Below are 16,434 nucleotides of genomic sequence, written 5' to 3'. Positions count from 1 at the left end.
CGTAATATTTGCAAAATTTTCACAGGACTAGTTTCGATGGTTTTACCGAACCACCATCTTCAGCTGCAAAACCGCAAATGAACAAGATAGGAAATAATGATTGGATAAGATAAGAAAGCCTGGACAAGAATAAGCAAGTGGCGCCATCTGTTGGCGAAACCAGAACTAAAACAGAAAGATTTTTATGAATGTGAAATGCCTCTAGAAAATCCAGTTCTCCAATGGAAGATGTTTTTTGAATAATTTTAGCAGCAGAAAAATTGAAAGTGTGATTTTCGGACCAACAATGTTGAGCAACAGAAGACTTCTGTGTTTCCTTTTTTCTAACATATGCCTCATGTTCCTTGATGCGAAATTTTAAGGCTCTCTTAGTTTGGCCAATGTAAATTAAACCACACTGGCAAGGAATCCTATAAATACCCCAGGAATTCATATCCGGAATGGGGTCTTTGAGTATAGAAGTCCGAATTTTATTGATGGGAGAATAAACAACCCGAAAGTTAAATTTCTGCAAAATATGTGCAACATTATAGCTAATTGATGGAAAGAAGGGAATGACAACAGAATTTTTATAATCTCCTAAAATAAGAGTCTGGCTTTTAGTGTGTTGAGATGAGAATTTTTTAACTGCTTGATTAATAATGTTGGGTAAAAAGCCCCTGTCAATAGCTATTGCTTTTAAATAATTTAGTTCTTCATCAAGGGCTAGTTTGGAGGAGCAAACTTGAAGAGCACGGAAAACATAGGAATAAAATGAAGCTAACTTTTGTTTAGTCGGATGACATGATTTAAAGTGTGGTGGAAGGCAAACAGATGAAGGTTTACGGTAAACTGTAGTACTGAAATTGGATGTGTTACGTGTGACCAGAATGTCGAGAAACGGAAGAGAATTGCAAGTCTCAAGTTCAAAAGTGAACTGAATAGCAGGATCGATAGAATTCAGTTCACTTTTGAACTCAGTTATTCAGTTCACTGTATACTATTCAGTTCACTTTTGAACTTGAGACTTGCAATTCTCTTCTGTTTCTCGACATTCTGGTCACACGTAACACATCCAATTTCAGTACTACAGTTTACCGTAAACCTTCATCTGTTTGCCTTCCACCACACTTTAAATCATGTCATCCGACTAAACAAAAGTTAGCTTCATTTTATTCCTATGTTTTCCGTGCTCTTCAAGTTTGCTCCTCCAAACTAGCCCTTGATGAAGAACTAAATTATTTAAAAGCAATAGCTATTGACAGGGGCTTTTCACCCAACATTATTAATCAAGCAGTTAAAAAATTCTCATCTCAACACACTAAAAGCCAGACTCTTATTTTAGGAGATTATAAAAATTCTGTTGTCATTCCCTTCTTTCCATCAATTAATTAGCTATAAAGTTGCACATATTTTGCAGAAATTTAACTTTCGGGTTGTTTATTCTCCCATCAATAAAATTCGGACTTCTATACTCAAAGACCCCATTCCGGATATGAATTCCTGGGGTATTTATAGGATTCCTTGCCAGTGTGGTTTAATTTACATTGGCCAAACTAAGAGAGCCTTAAAATTTCACATCAAGGAACATGAGGCATATGTTAGAAAAAAGGAAACACAGAAGTCTTCTGTTGCTCAACATTGTTGGTCCGAAAATCACACTTTCAATTTTTCTGCTGCTAAAATTATTCAAAAAACATCTTCCATTGGAGAACTGGATTTTCTAGAGGCATTTCACATTCATAAAAATCTTTCTGTTCTAGTTAACGATCCTAATTCCAATCCAAATTTGCCTTCGGCTTTTAGAGAAATTATGTTTTAGTTCTGGTTTCGCCAACAGATGGCACCACTTGCTTATTCTTGTCCAGGCTTTCTTATCTTATCTAATCATTATTTCCTATCTTGTTCATTTGCGGTTTTGCAGCTGAAGATGGTGGTTCGGTAAAACCATCGAAACTAGTCCTGTGAAAATTTTGCAAATATTACGCTGATTTTTGTTGTTTGACTTCTGAATTAGCATCTGTTTTATTTTCAAGTACATTGGCACGAGACTTCTTCACCCAAATGTAGCCAACCAGATAAAAAATAGAACACAATACATACACAGAGCCTGCTCTGAACAGGAAACTGGACCACCTACAGATTCTAAAGATAAACGGTTACTCTAAAAGGGGGGTCAGAAAGGCTGGTACAACAGTTGTACCATAGCCGGCTTTAGAAAGTTAAGAGGGAAAAATTTAAGCAGATAAGTAAATATTACTTAAAAATAATTTGCCTTCCTCCTCAAAATTATATGCATCTATTTTTCAAAATACATTTATACATAAAGACTTTTATGTATATTATCAAATCATTCTCTTATCACATGCTTTATACAGAATAAATAAATAAATAAATAAAGACATTATAATTTAAAAAAAATTTACATTTCCATTTGTTTTTTAGTTATTTGCTTCTCATTCTCCTCATCCTCTTTCTTTTTAGCATATTCTTGGGCAAGCTGACGCCAATAATTATAATCTTTCTCTGTTAAACGATGTCCTTTTAAAGCATCAAAAAACACACCAGCATCCTAATAAAATTTAAAAAAAAAAAAAAAAAAAAAAAAAAAAAATAAATGTTAAGCATTGATTTTCATTTCAACAAACTTAAAAGAAGTTTTCAATTACATAATAAACATTTACTAGCAAGTTTTTGAATTTTAATGCAGATGTAGCTAACTTAAAATTTTGAAAAATCGAGGTTGCAGTACAAACATTTCCATTTTATTTACAATTTAGGGACTTTGGGGGAAGAGACTTTTACAACAGTTCTCTTAAACAAATAAGCACTTAATGACTATACCTAAGAAAGAAAGGTTAAGTTTAGGGAGTTACAAATGTTTTATTTAAAACACACAAAATTTTATTTATTGGATTCATTCTTAGACAGAAAATTATATTTTTGTCAAATGCAAAACATACTTCATAACAGTCTTCTTCCAGAATGACTCTGGATTGTTAATAATTAAATATATATACAATTATATATTTTTCAAAACTAAAACCAAGTAATTAGCAGTTTTCCTTTCTATACATAAACTCAGATAATATTTTACAGAAGACTGCTGATGCAGAGAAGTTTTAATAAAATCATTAACATTTACAATAATTATTCAGGAAAAAATCATGATGGAGATCAGAAAGCCAGATATAATAAAAAAATGGAATTCACACCGCAGAAAACTTACTGTTTCATCACTTGTTTTGCAAATTCTGCAAAGAAGACACCGATAGAACCACTTGCAGAAAATAATTAAATAGCTAAATATACTAAGAGGTGGGGGCAAACGAAGACGATTAGAAAAGTCTACTACAAGTTGATACCGCTGAAATTTCCAAATTGCATCTGTTTCTGATTGCAACTTCGAAGCAGTAGCACTGGAAGAGAAAATGTACTATGTACTTAAATCAGACTTAACTTTATTTTATAAAAAATAAATATAAAATAAAAATTTACCTGAATAAGGCATATAGCAAAGTCAATAATATAAGCTTAAGGAAAATAAAATATTGAATGGAGAAAACATAAGGCCAAAATCCAGTATTTGGACAAGTATAATCAGCATCTAAAAGAAAGAGATGTAGCTAATATTTTAAAACCAGTGGGAATTTTATTAATATTATAAATCAGTGGAGATTTAAATAGCATAAAATATTACTTACATTTGCCAACAACACAGTGATCAGGAGTCATATGAGATCTTGTAGCATTGCACCTTTCACTACCTGTAAAGAAATTTAAGATTTATTTATTTATTTTTTTTATATTTACCTTTAAAAGAAGATTCTAACAAAATCTGCAATCTCTTAGATCGTTTGATTAATTTTGTTATGTGCAACATAACCTAAGTTGCGATCTAGTCTGCATATAAGTTGCTATAATCAGAAACATTTCACAACAATCTTATGTACTAGTTATATATATATATATATATATCGGAAAAATAACAAATATTCATATTCTAGGAATGACTTTCTTAAAAAAAAAAAAAAAAAAAGGGGGGGGGGACAAATCTATGAAGTAGGCACATAAATTTATTTTCCCTAACATGTTCAATTCATTAAATACATTTGAAGAATTACTGTATGTAATTTTTTATTCCCCAATATATCCAATAAGGGGGAAAAGTTATTTTGTGCTATCGTGCAATTTTAGTCAAATAATCTGACATTGCTAAAATCCTGAGCTTGCTGGATTAACAAGTCTGTATATGCTGTGGTTCACAATAAATTAAAAACTTATTTTTATAGCAGACACTACAAAGTAATGTCATATCTAGTCCTCACATGAAAGAAATATTAGCAGAAAAAACAATATAGTATTTATATAATTTTAATATAGTATTTTCAATTTATGTCTTATTTTGGAGTCAGTATGTTTAATATTGTTTAAAATTAAAAATTCACACTTTGTTGCTATTAAAAAATTTGAAAACATTCAAGATTCCCAGCTGCAAGTGCATACATCGTCTTAAAATCTGGAGTGCTGTATTCACCAAATGTTAGTTTCATTGCCAAATCTCTATTACCCATGATGGTAAAATGGCAATAAATTAGTATGGCAGTAATACATAAACATACTTATGGGATACAAAACAGCATGAACGCAAGAAAAATAAGAGACCTTTTTCATTAATAACAGACTGAACCATCCTTTAACTAAAGGGTACATTGTATATGATAAGGGTGAGTGAGTGAGTGGGGTTTTTGGCACAAAACCAAAGGTGATTATGACGTGCCAAACACAAGGGTGAGGTATATGATAAGGGATGGATGCATATATGAAGATATGGATATGAAGGATTCCTACCACATTTTTCTATTTTTTGAAATTATAGTATATTAATGTTATATAATTAGAGTTAGAATTCAAGCATAAAGTTTGGATTCCAAATATTCGCACAAATTATTGATAAAAGTCAGAGGGCTGAGACCAGAAAAACGTCCTGTTTTATTACTATGCTCTTTGAACCATACTTAATACATCTCACAGTAAAGACAGGGATATTTTCATTTTGAAAAAGCAATCTTTTACCAGAAAATGACGTGTGAGCATGATCCATCAGGATGTTATGATAGAGATTGGCTTTGTTTTTTCCATGCAAAATAACAAGTGGGCCAAGTCTGTACCAAGATATTGTTCTTTATACTAAGTGAGGCCATTTCCCTGCTTTACAGTTGAATAAGAGAAAGGCATCTGAAAATGCATCTCTGGTTTTTCCATCCATAAATGTACTTGGCGGTCTGAAATGAGGTGAATGCTGATTCATTAGACCAGATGACTTGCTGCCACTACAGTGACTGATCAAATTCACTACTGATGTAGCTCGGAACGGATCAAATTCACTACTGATGTAGCTTGAAACTGATCAGCTTCGCTATTGATGTTACTTGAAAACAACAGCTATGCGCATTGTTGTACCTCTTAATTAAAATTTTTCATCTGACACAGCTGAAATATGATGATTAATAACATGCAAATTTAAACTAAGCATAAGATAAGTAATATAGGTAAGATATTGTCAAATGAAAGGACTTGTTGAATTTCTGTACATTATGGTTGCTGTTACTCACAAAATCAAATATTTCACATTTTATAAATGCACAATAAATTTTTAACAGTCAGTTTAGAGAGAGAAGAAATGAAATGTCACCTCTCAGATGGTCTCTTTCTCTGTTATTATAGTGTCAAAATATATGTACCCAAAAAAGCATTTTTTCTACTTTTTTATTTTCTTGACATAACATCTAATCTGTTCCCCATCCTAGATTTTTGGACATATATAAAAAAGCATAAATAATCAGATTTTTAGAACAGAGCAAAAATTAGATATTAAGCATAAAAATTTTCTACAATGCAATGAAAGTTGCTATAACCAGAAAAACACTCACACTTTCAACATACCCATACAAAATGAAAATATACATAACTTTTTTCAACTATTGCTTGCTTAGGATTATATATGATCTTTGGCTATTTTCTTTAACCTCAAACTATTCTCAGAATTCTTTCAAGTTCCCTTTATAAAGAAAATAGCAGTGAACTGTTACCAAGCATAAAAACATTACATGATGCAAATTCATGGTACTGTAACTCATATTTCAAGCATTCCTTTTGATGCAATAAATGAAAATGGATCACATACTTGTTATATGAAATTCAATGACAACATTTTCAGATGAATGTGTTAGAATAATTTTACTCTTTGAAGAGTGGCTTGCATCTATCTTTATCAAAGTTCAGTTTTTCTGTTAAACCGTTATCAGCTTAATCCTGAATGTTGCCTCAAGTTATATTTCAAATTATTATGCTCATTTTCTAAACACATATTCTGAAATCTCTCTATGAGTAACAAAAAAATTCATTACGTTATAGAGTAAAATGTTATTCATAAATGGTAAATTAATTTAAAATTTTCATTTTTTTAGAAACTTAACGAATTTTACGATAAAAGTTAACTTTTCCAAAGTTCTTTGAGGAGCATAAGAAAACTTCAAAAGACATTCTAACTAGTTTAATGTACAAGACTTCAAAGTACCAAATAAAAAGCTGGCACTTGATTACAGTAATATATATATATATTTTTTCCTTTTAAAATACTAAGTTGGTCTCATGAAGATTTTACCTTCTAAATCGCTGATGGGAGTCAGAAAGAGAGAAAACCAAGCCCTGTGGAATGTTCTTCTGAAAAGCTCAGCAGTAAGAGGATAATCAGGATAGAGGACGGCTTGAATAACAATTCCACCACTAATTATGACTAATAAAGTCATTCGCATAAAGTTAACAAAATCAACCAACACCTACAAAATAAAGAAGTCAAAATCACATTAAACTATATATCTAATTTAAGAAAACACCCCCTCTAAAAATCAAATTTAAACATCATCATACACAGCAAGAGAAGATTAATATGCAAAGTAAATCTGTTTTCAACTAATTTATTTTGTTAATGTAAACCTCTCAAAGCAAATTGACATAAATTCAAAAGAAGGTGCATTAATTTTAATTTGAAACAGTAAAACTTAATAATGGAGCTATAATATATACCTTTTCAAAACAAGACAATGATATTAAGATTATTATTAATTTCCATAAGAACACAAAGCATCAATAAGCATCAACACATTATAATCAAAACATAAGCATAAACATTAAATATCAAGATTTAATTAATAGATTATTAACCTGATGTGTCACAGCCAGAAAGTATTGAAAAGCCTCTACTGAAAATTTGTTAATTCTTATTTCTTTCAAATATATATTAAATTACACAAATATCATAAATTAAAACTATTAAATTTTTTTCTGCAATATTTTTACACATTTTTGCTTCTTGTTAATACTTTTCCTAAAAATTCAATATTAAATTTGATTTAAAATAACATGCCAAATAATGATTATTGGAGAAGTTAAAGTAACAAGAAGCAGAATAATATTCATAAATTTTCAGGACTAATTGTGAAGGTTTAAATATAGAACCTGTACAATAGACAATAATGGCACGGCATATCTAACAAAGTTCCACAATGAATCTAAATGCCGCATCTAAATTTCTACATGTATGGTTCAGTGGTATTTCTATCTAAATAAATATTCAGTCTAGTTTAAAAGAGAATTTATTAGCATACCATAACAAATAAATGTAATCTTGAATCCCTTATACACCTCATCCGCAGCAATCAAAGTACACCAAACAAATTGAAAGCAAGTTCAAAGTTTACATTGCTGCCATTTACTGTTCTCTAAATCAATGCACTCTTACTGATTTTCACATTACCATTCACAGGCAGACAAAAGTATGTGTTCAAACCAGAGCATCCCAGCACCCATTGAACAGTTTTCCAACATCATTTGGAAATGGAAATGGACTGATATTGCAGACAGTTCAACGAAAGATTCCATCTCACGTTCTGATGTCCACGAATTGTACTTGGTGGCCCACCAGCGGCCGAGCAGTAGAGTCGCTGAACACTGGTAGTTTGGTCCAAGGTTCGAATCTCATGAACGGGCTGGTTGCATGGGCATTTTTGTGGTTTTCCCCATGTGTAACGTGTATACGAGCCAGTTTCCCTTAGAAAGTCCTCCACGAAGGTATCGATCAACTTAAGCAGATAGCCCTCGAGGCTTTGCCATAATCACACACACTCATTGGCATCTTGTTTTTATCCTTCAATAAAACTAGTTGCCTTTCTTTGGGGTTAAATTTCGGTTTATTCCATTTCGATGGGTCTGCAAATGATTGAGATATTTCATACTCAAAAGGTTCCAGAAATTAGTTCTAAGTTTCTGAATTAAGGTCCATTTGAAAGACAAGGTCAAAGAATATACAGTGTTATTTGGTTCTGGCATCAACAAAAGTGGAGCTCCTATTAAGAAATGACCTGGAGTCAAAGGTTGAAGATCCATTGAATCAGCAGAAATAAGTGATAAAGGTCTAATCATCTATTTGTGTAATTAACGTATAAAGCTCTTCAAAGTTAAAAATTGCTAATTTCACGACTTATTAATTATCTTCACCGATTTTACATTAGCATACTATCCGCTAAAATGTAGGGAAAAAAGAAGAATAAAATTCTACATTATGCCTTCTTCAGAACTAAAGCGTTGGACAGGATCCAATCTACAAATTCCAAGGAAGTTCAAGAAAATTTTTTACTCCCTTGATGCCTGTAGCATTATCACTCCAAACAATTTAGGATTTGGACCATCTGGCAATAAACCTTCACATGTTAGAAATGCTTCAATAGACAAATCTAATACCATTTCTAAATGGATAGCCTATGTACTAAAACAAATACATACAGCGAGATATGATTTTAAAGTAACTCTAGATCTTTTCAAATTAGATTTGGTGCTTAAGTGGTCAAGTCTAGTCCTATTTTTACGAATGGTGTAGTTGTTACTACTCTACCTTTAGGTAAATCTCTCATCATATGGTTTCTTGTCCGAAAGCAAGTCATGCATTTATTTATAACACGTCTAACTGTCTTGTCTGGCAGGTATCCAGTATAATTGTCTAATAAGAGAGTGTTGTTTAAAATCCTGAATGAAGAGTATTTTTTTTAATAATAATAATCTATAAGTAATTCAGTGAAATGATGTCCTTTTGGTAAAAGCAGTTGATGTTTCTAAACTTTAATTCTGAAAGATTGGAGAGACTTGATCTCCAACCAACTCATAAAAGTTCATCATTGTCAAAATACCATTTTAGAGATAATACTTGTGGAACTGGTCACTTCGACAGCAGGACCTAATTTCAGACTGAAACTCAAAATATCAATACTGACAAATCAATCATTTGCACTTCTGCAGCTGAAGAAAGAGGTTCTACATTTAAGCCTTTTAAACTAGTCCTGCAAATTTATGAAAATTACACTCCACTGTTGCATTAACTCCTCCAATAAACCAGTATTAATTGCTAGTCAATATTTCATATCTCTGATTCCTAAAGTTTTACATGGTTGTTCTAATGAAGCAGCTTTTAATCATCTTCCATGTTATGTTAGTTAAGTTTATCAGAGTTGGATGTTTGATTGTCTTCTAAAACATGTACTGGACCTTATCTCAAGGAATATTCATTTCTGCAGATAAAATATTTGAGATCACAGAATGAAGTTACAGTGTGCCACGGCGACTTAGATGACGATCTCAGTGTCAGGTACTTCGCAAGAGCTATGTTACAGTCTGATTGATGGTTTCATTTCCTGGCCAATACTGCCTCTTTAGTGCCAGCATCAACTCAAAAGTTTAACTAGAATAACAATTATCTGCTGCAGTGAATTTGAATCTGTTTACATTATTAAGATCAAGAGAAGACTTGCTCTTCTTGCACCACATACCGAAAGCTAATAGCAGTTACAGAATGAAGAAAGGCATTTATCAGCAACTTATGGCCATTTTGGTCACAGCTGAGGGTCCCCTTTCTTACTAACATGTGTCCAAAACAAAAATTAGATGTGTCTATATTTGATGATACAAATTTAAAACAATAACATTTATAAATTATAAAATCTCACAGGCAAAAAATTTTGCTCCATGACTAATTGCAGAAAAAATAAATAATACATAAAATTTAAAAAACAGAGCTTCCAGTAATTTGCTAGTAATTGCATATATAGTTTAAATTTATATTTCGGTTTAGGCAGTAAATTTATTAACTTACCATAAGTCTTACTCGGTACAAAAGTGGACCCAAAGTTGGTGAAATAGGTAAATATACGGCAATCAGGCGGTAGAAAAAATATAGTAATCCAATGCACAAAATTACTTTTCCAGTATATGGTTCAAATAAGCCACCAACATTTATAATCCTTCCCAGAAAATACAAAACAATGAAAATTATGATGAAGAGGATTTCCAAGCATTTAAAAAACAGAGGCACACTTGTATATTTCTGAAATTAAAAAAAAAAAAAAAAACGTCCTGGACTCAATATTTATATTTACAGGTAGGTTACTACTATACTGCAATGTAATTAATAGAAATGAAAAAATAAATAATCTTTTTTCAGAGCTTACAAAATTACCAATATATATGTCAATCATCACTAATTATTAAGCTAGTGATCTAAATTGAGACCATATTCACCTGAGGGACATGCATTTTAAGTACAATGAATGTCATTCAGGCATTAGGGCAACCTGAGTGGCAGCCATGGTAATATGTTGTTTCTATTTTCATCACAAAAATCAGTGGAAAAACTTTTGGTCTTTAACAAAGTCCAGGAAGCAAAAATTAAATAGTGTTACAGTCGAGGACTGAAGTGACGAGGATATGTTTGGATATTGAACACTGCATAGCAAAAAACTAGCTACTGGGTAAATATCATTGAGATAAAGTAAGACACAGCCTCAAATAATTGCGTTAAGATTTAATGGAATTCAACGTATTATGATTATTCCTAGTGAGGATCCTGGGAACAGAAGAAAAAGTTTTTAAAAGCCTGTTAAAAATTTTGAACATTCTCCTTCCAGTGAACAAGTTATCCCATCCTTTCCCACAGCAATGCAGTGGTGTATTAAAATGCTAAAGACCATTATCACCGTATAATATAAAGTTAAAAAATATTTTAAAATAAAACCAGTAACTCAAGATGAAAGCAAACAAACCTACTGATGTCCTTGTTCTTACACTATTCTAAGTAAACAGCAGTATCACATTGAAAAACCATTATGTTTATAGCAATAGAAGATACTGATTACAGCAATGGTTATGAATCTAGATTCACGAATTTATTCTGTAATCAATAATTTTTACATCAAATTTTAAACCCTGAATGATGTGTTTTTACCATCATCTTAAACCTCCAAGTGCATTTTTATTAGACCATGTGATTTATTCCATTTGTATGCACTCAATTACATTTTAAAATAATTTTCTTTCTAATTTTTACAAAATTAGTAACAAACTAATCTGCTGTACGTATCAAGATTAATATATAATATATAAATCGCAGTTGACAAATTAGTAACTGTAAATGATGACAAAGTAACTTAAAAGCACAGCTTTCAGATTTTTAAATTCCCTCTGCTTATATTGAGTTATTAAAGCTGGAAATTAAAAGTTTTGAAAAATGGTAAAATAGATGCATTACATATTTAAATACTGATAATATCCCAGAACTTTCATAAAAATTTTCTTCCTTTTACAAAGGCATTTTAATTACAGAGTTCAGTCAAAATTTATTTAATTTCAGATCAGTTCTGACACTAAAATGCCCAAACTTATACTTTTGATTCTCAATATTATAAATTTAAAAGGATTCAACATTAAAATTTTTCCATTAAGTGAAAAGTACAAATGTGTTAGTTAAGCAGGATAACACCCCAAAATGAATTTTTGAATAGGAAAATTATTAATACTAGTAATAGCATGGTGAGGCAGAGTAAAAATTAACCACAGTTTGCTTTACACCAGTTATGCACTTTCTGGCTGCCATGTTTCCATGATGATTTTCAACACGGCATCAGATGCAATTTTTCATCCCAAGGACTTTCACCATACTGCGCTCAACTGTTTCTTATTCACCACTCAGTGGTGAGCTATAGTCTTTCAACATTTTGTATATAAGCAACTCTTGTTGGATCAAGAAACAGCCTGGATGTGGTAATTCTGCCCATTAATGAAATCCTATGCAACAATCATTAGAAAGTATTTATCTACATATACTGGAATACATAATTATTTTTCTTAATTGCTCCTAATTATGTACGTCCTTACATTTTTTTTTTTTATTTGTAGGCCTTTTATCCCGAATTGGTATGGTTCTGAGATTAGCCTCCCCCCCCAAACTTTCCTGCTTATCCAGTACATTTTGTATTTTCACTCCTTACCTTCAACCAATAACATTTCTCGTGGACATGACCTCAACATTTACACCATCTCAGCTGCTTCTACCTTTACGACAGTGCAGAATCTTAGTACACCAGATATTTCCATCAGCAGCATTTGTAAAGCTATGAAGATTTAACTTAGTAATTCAATTTTTCAAGATTTAGAATATTTTATTATACCCGAGTTACATCACCATCAATGCTAGTCATAGAACACTGATACTCCCTTTGTCCCAAAATAATAGTAGCAGTTGATGAATTTAATTTGTGCCTTAAAAATAGTAGCAAAAGAAATAAATATAGAACACAACATTTAGTATATGCAGACTGACAAACTTGCAGAGTGTGTAGGGGGTACAGAGATGACTCGGAATCACATAAGAAAACAGGTTTACAATTGCCGCAGTTGCGAGCTACGGTGCAAAGAAGCAGAGAAAGAGAACAGAAACAGCAACACATTAATGGGACAAACCATTTTACTGAAAGGTTGTATTACAACAGTGTTCAAAATTACGACCACAAGTCATTTAGAAGTCCGGACTATGGCACTGCATGGAATTTCTTACGTTTTAGATGATTCCCAGCATGTCATGTATCCTCTCAGCAGCTACAAACATTCGATTGACGAGGTCTTCAACATTCTCAAAATGTGTCTTGTATAGCAAACTCTGTGACCCCAGAAAAAGAAGCTCATGCATAACAGATCTGGTGATCTGGCAGGCCAAGGAACCGAACCACCATGACCTATCCACCGCTGTTCAAAGGTTACTTCGAGGTGTCAACAGACATCAATTGTGTAATGTGGGAAAGCCCTGACATGCTAGTACCACATGGAGTGGCACAGTGAGAACATGTGTTGTGTCAAAAAAAGTTCGGGAAGGACGTTTTGAAAGAAGATCAGGTACGCCCTATCACCAAAAGGCCTGGGCAGAAGGTACAATCCAGTGAGGAAGTCTCTAAGAATGCTGGACCAAACATTAACCGAGAAATGCTCTTGAGCTACATGTAGTTGTGTTTGATGAGGGTTCTACAGAGCCCGCACATGGGCATTATGCTGACTGAAGGCTTCCTCTGTGAAGTATGCTTCATCTATGAAAAATGCAGATGCAGCTAATATGCTATCTGTAGCAAGCAAACATCGTCCAGAGTGGATAATCTTCAGCTTCTAATAATTGGGCTCCTTTTGCTGCAATGATCCTCCAGACAATGGCTTGAGATAAATCTACTTGTTGGAATTGCTGGATTACTCGTACTTGGATTCTTCTGCCAGACATAAGACTGCCTCCACATTACCATGTGTCCTCGTTGTTTGCGGTCGATTAATTGTAGCTTTCATTAAACAACCAGTCTCGCATAACCTTCAGTTCACACTTAGGAAGGTCCTATGATGTGAAGCATGCCTGTTCGGGTAACGTTCTTGGTACAACTGCCATGTGGCGTGCCCGTTACATTCTGCATGTCCATACTACCTCAAACAGATCGCAAATGATGACTTCCAGCAGGATCTCTATTCCCACAACCTGCTGGAAGCCATTTACTGCAAGATTACCAGGAGGAATCTTCCAGAACGTAAGGAATTCCATGTCAGGCCTACCTGATGACCCTGGTCATAATTTCAAACACCTGTTGTAGTACAGCCTTTCAATAAACTGTTTTCTGTTCCATTAATGTGTTACTGTTTCTGTTCTTTTTCTCTGCTTTTTTGCATCATAGATTGAAACTATGGCATTTGCGACACTGCAGTCCTATGTGATTCCGTGTTGTCTCTGTACTGCCTACACAAGCTGCAAGTTTGTCGGTCAAGCAGCGAATCAGACAATATATGCATATGCATATATGTATTAAAAAAAGTTTAAACTAGATTAAACTAAACAATAAATAAAAAAATATTACTCTCAATTTTATTTTGAGTTTTCAGATAATTTCAGGATTTTTCAGAATTTTTGTTACTGCATTTTAAATTTGTTGGTAGGATCCCTTGGTTGCAATGCTTCGCTTTTTCTATATACATGAACTTAAAATTATTGGAGGTATCATTCTTCATTTCTTCCAGCATAACTTGTACAAGTGACAGAAATGTGTTATCCAGTATTTCAGGAGAGATATTATCAAAGGCTAAGTTTACTGTTTCTATGGTACCTCTTCTGCTGAGAGGAATACATCTAAGTTTTCAAGTTTTTCTCCATAACCTTTGTATTTAGTCCACACACTTCTTTTTTCCTTCAAAGAATCAACATTAGCATAAGATTCCCTCTAATAATTATTTTCGAAGGCATGTATCAAATTCTTGACATGGTCAGTCTGCTGCATTTATATTGTTTTGCAGCTAACATAACTGCAGCTTTTTGTTTTTCTTTTGATGCACCAAGACATGGACAATCATTCGATCTTTACTTGAAAACTTTTTTTTTATCTTATTTTTACAATGGGTTGACACTTAACTGAAATAAAAGATCAAAGGAAGAAATAATTATAAGTCTTAACAATTAGGTTAACCCAGTGTTTCCCAACCTTTTTTTGTGCTATGCCCCACCCAATCCTCTCTGAAATTTTTACGCTCCCCCTAGCATATACATAATTTTTAATATTTAAAAATTGAAATATTCACGAAAGAAACTTGAATGATAGCTTTTAGGAAGAAATGACTACGAAATTTTATGAGCAAACACAGTAAGTGAACTTTCAAAACATGGAGAACTGAAATTCAAGAAGTGAAAGTTTTTTATTTTAAGTATTAGCAATTTTATTATTTAAATTTAGCGAGTTCCTTGCACTTGATACTTGCTGCAAAGAAATTTTATGTCAGGTTCCAATTTAGATAATTTGAGTCTCAATATATCCAACCGATTTTTTTTTTTTTTTTTTTTTTTTTTTTTTTTTTTTTTTTTAAAAGCAGCAAATCATTTATGGCACTAAATCTGCATTCAGCAAAATATGAAGATGGAAAGGGTAACAATAGTTCTCTTGCAAATTTTGTTGCAATTGGATATCTGAATCTGGTTTCCTCACAAAGCTATGTCATCGCTCCTTTTATATTAAATAACCTTTTAATTGACTCATCATTTTGCATTTCTGTGAGTTCTTCTTTTTACTGCATATTTGAAATATCAGCCAAATCCACTAGCATTGGCTGCATCATCCAAGTTGGAAAATCAATTTGTTTTAAGTTACAAAATCTTTTAAATCAACTGATAAAATTTTCAGATGATAGACAATAACAAGTATAGCGGTAGTCATGTCACATTTTTGGAGCCAATGAGACTTTTCAAATTTTTGTGGTAAATAGTATATGCCTGACATAATTCAACAAATATAATGAAACCGAATATCTTCCTTTTGCATCATAAGTTTTATTTGCTCCTTGAAGTTGTTTATTTCATATATTTAATTTTGGAAAGATATCAGCTAAATAACTCACAATTGCCTTGTCATCATCCGTTAACGGATTTTTCATTTCAGGTTTGTTGCTTAAAAAATAACTAAGAGTATCAAACAGTTCCATAAATCTTTCCAAGCAGTTCCCTTTCGACAGCCTTCTTACTTCAGTGTGAAGTCTCATATAGTCTTCATTTTGTTCTTCATAAAATAACTTGAAAAGACATTCACATTTGGCCCTAGCTTTAATGGCATTGATACACTTTATAACTGAATTTAGTACTTCATTTAGAACAGGCAAATTGTTTTTAGCTACCAGGTTTTCTCTGTAAATAACACAATGCACAAGAAGCATTTCTGGATTCTCATCTTTTATCAATTCTCAGCGTTACGGCCGGAAAATTACGTAAAGAAGGCTGCCTTCTATATTCATTAAACATGAAAATTTCTGCTAGCTTTTCTTGTAAGTCAAAAGTCGTTAATCCGGACTCGTCGGGACTTCGGCGATTCCGGATTATAGATCATCAGTTTAAATCTGGTAAGATGGCATGCAGAAATTATAAAATAAAAAATATGAAACCGTAATTTATGAAATAAAGAACAATTATGATCTAAAGGGTATCAAAATTTACAAAAAAGCTTAATATTTGTTTACTTTATTAAACATTTCTTTCAATGCAAGTTGTTTAAGTTGCTTCATTTTTTA

At 32.4% G+C, this 16,434-nt stretch overlaps 1 protein-coding gene across 5 annotated transcripts in view; it reads right to left on the bottom strand.

Annotated features, from left to right (window-relative positions):
• The window catches only part of LOC118181920 (transient receptor potential cation channel subfamily M member-like 2), a 248,503-nt gene that overhangs the window by 29,067 nt on the left and 203,002 nt on the right, over positions 1 to 16,434 (bottom strand). For all 5 annotated transcript variants that reach the window (XM_085814764.1, XM_085814766.1, XM_085814765.1 and 2 more), the window contains 6 exons: positions 10,184 to 10,414; positions 6,647 to 6,821; positions 3,684 to 3,746; positions 3,478 to 3,586; positions 3,209 to 3,398; positions 2,406 to 2,551 (listed from right to left, as the gene is read on the bottom strand). In XM_085814764.1, coding sequence (XP_085670890.1) covers positions 2,406 to 2,551; positions 3,209 to 3,398; positions 3,478 to 3,586; positions 3,684 to 3,746; positions 6,647 to 6,821; positions 10,184 to 10,414 — 914 coding nt within the window. The remainder of the gene's footprint in view (positions 1 to 2,405; positions 2,552 to 3,208; positions 3,399 to 3,477; positions 3,587 to 3,683; positions 3,747 to 6,646; positions 6,822 to 10,183; positions 10,415 to 16,434) is intronic.

Source organism: Stegodyphus dumicola, chromosome 4, assembly GCF_044657685.1.
Source record: "Stegodyphus dumicola isolate Sdum_Otavi_A_Nest chromosome 4, ASM4465768v1".
In the NCBI taxonomy this organism is placed as follows: domain Eukaryota; kingdom Metazoa; phylum Arthropoda; class Arachnida; order Araneae; family Eresidae; genus Stegodyphus; species Stegodyphus dumicola.
This window is presented reverse-complemented; position numbering and strand designations above follow the sequence as displayed.